This window comes from Monopterus albus, unplaced genomic scaffold (genome assembly GCF_001952655.1).
Source record: "Monopterus albus unplaced genomic scaffold, M_albus_1.0 scaffold245.1, whole genome shotgun sequence".
Taxonomy (NCBI): domain Eukaryota; kingdom Metazoa; phylum Chordata; class Actinopteri; order Synbranchiformes; family Synbranchidae; genus Monopterus; species Monopterus albus.
Window position 1 is genome coordinate 724,792 of NW_018128125.1, and position 2,328 is coordinate 727,119.

Here is a 2,328-nt window from a genome sequence, read left to right on the forward strand (position 1 = left end):
ATTCTGTGTTTTTCTGTCAATATGGGGTGCTGTGTGTACATTAATGAGGAAAAAAATGAACTTAAATGATTTTAGCATATGGCTGCAATATAACAAAGAGTGAAAAATTTAAGGGGGTCTGAATACTTTTCGTACCCACTGTATGTTCTAGTACTTCTACGGCCATAATCTCCAGGCCATTGTGTGTTCATGTGAGCTTGCCTGACATCCACCAGTGCCATTTTGTAGACATATTTTCCCTTCTGCTGCTGCACTGTGACCAGAGGATGTGGAGAAAAATGCAGGGCCTGAGGTTACTGCATGCCCAGGAATGTTCCTGTACAGGGACTCGCTGTTTTACCTGGCCAGGTCTAACCTACAAGCAGCCGGCCAGTGAAGCCCCCTTGGGTGGTAAATGACCAGCTCATCAATGCTGGATTCCCCCGGAGTACCTGTTTGTTTTGACTGCTTGAGGCCAGTGGGTCTACCAAATGTGATGTGATGTGGGTTAATGAGAAGATTCTAACGATCCATGATGTTATTGTCAGTGCTACGCTACTTTTTGGAATTAATTTCACTACTTTGGGACTATATGTGGTCGTGTGGGGGAAGATGCAGCGAAGATGTTCACGAATTGTCCTCTCATTATTAGAAAGAGGCTCTCTCGTTTTATTGTTTTGAAATTAACTACAGACTATTTGGAGTTATGAGAGGTGCAAAACTAATCTAGAGGTACCCAATATTAAACATTAAATATCTCGAAATGAGCAAAATGAGCATGCCATGAGGACTTTGAGGGTTCACAAAAGTAACACTTCTTTTGTGATGATTAATGAATGAGTAGTTAATATTGTTTTTTTTTTCTTAATTTTGATTTTTGTTTTTGCTTGTAATGTAAAAGAAGATATGAATTTAGCTAACAATTTTTTTTTTTGGCTAAATTAAGCAAAAATGCATTAAAGCAACTTAAAATAATCTTGAGCAGGGTGAAAGAAATCTTTTTATATGAACTTTTAAATTTGAGAATTTCAGGACACTCAGTGTGAACATTTGTTGGAAGTTCCAGCAGCATAAAATTTAATGCCACTGGCCACTGAAATACAAAGTTGAGTTTCTTTAGACACAGGCTACTGACTGACTACCGCGTAAAAAAGGAGGAGGTGGAGGGAGCTGGGATAACAGTGTGCGGCCTCAGACAATCTCGTCAGGAGCCATTAACATCTTTGTTAACAGACATTACCCTGGGCTGTTCACATAGGCTACTGAGGGGAACAGCTCTAGAAGGTGACGAGAAGTGTCACAGATTGTGTAAGGAATGAAAAAGAAGCGCTAGACAGAGATGCGCATCTAGCCAGTCATGGTGTGAAGTAGATGTGAATGTGGGATCCTTAACTCGGAAAATGCCAAAACACATTCACAACATCATACAACTTGTGCTCATGCAGGCGGGGGCAAACACGTGCTCACATTCTGAGTTTCTACTTTTCAAAATCTGGGGCGGTGTCGTCGGAATTCTGTGGGTGCAGATTCCATCTGGGCCTGGATATGAGGGAAGTACTTATGCATAATGAAAATCATTCCTGATTTGTTGTTCGCTCATTCCCTAGTAACTATGCACATTTTTGTGTAATGCATTGTAAAATATTACCAAAAAAGTTGCTTACTTAATTTTGTTTTCTTAAGATTTACTAATGTTTACGTATGTGTGTGGATGTGCATGGGTGTATTTGTGTGTGTAGAGCCAATAGGAGCTGATATGTGTGTTCTGGATCAGATGACATTAGCTCATATATCAGACCAGGAGGCTCTGGATGACTTCCTCAACTCCACTGGCGATGACATCAGTAATGGATCTTCACTAACCTCAGGTAACTTGAATTAAGTTACTTTACACCTAAAGAAAGACATACAGTAGTTGACCATCTATTGTGGGAGGATCAATTAGTGCAATACAAAGAGCAGGTTGATGCCTCTGCAGTTACTCCTGGGTTGGGAAAATCACATCTACTGTATGGTCTCTGGATAGGATTGAAAAATTGACAATCCAGTTTAATATTAAAATCACCCCATGTCCCCTGGAGAAATGAATAGATGTATAGCTGATCTATCTCATGTGAATGCACCACACACAAATCAAATGAAGTACAGTAGGTTGAATTAAATGATACTAGGGAGAAATATTTATTACACCTGTTGTAAATTACCCCCAGGCATGGAAAATGTTGCAGCAGCACAATTTTTAAATTTAGAAGCATCATTACACTGATGGTGTAAGTGAGCACATCCACAGCTATGTTTATTTTAATGTGCTTCAGCTGTTAAGGATATATATACAGTCTTATGCAAAAG

At 39.5% G+C, this 2,328-nt stretch overlaps 1 protein-coding gene across 2 annotated transcripts in view; it reads left to right on the forward strand.

Annotated features, from left to right (window-relative positions):
- The window catches only part of LOC109972057 (dysbindin-A-like), a 74,803-nt gene extending 72,700 nt beyond the window's left edge, over nt 1-2,103 (forward strand). Inside the window, exon 8 of one of the 2 annotated variants that reach the window (XM_020620666.1) lies at nt 1,719-2,103. In XM_020620666.1, coding sequence (XP_020476322.1) covers nt 1,719-1,861 — 143 coding nt within the window. In that variant the 3' untranslated portion in view covers nt 1,862-2,103. The remainder of the gene's footprint in view (nt 1-1,718) is intronic. The other variant, XM_020620665.1, reaches the window with a different exon arrangement.
- Nucleotides 2,104-2,328: the final 225 nt, after the last annotated feature.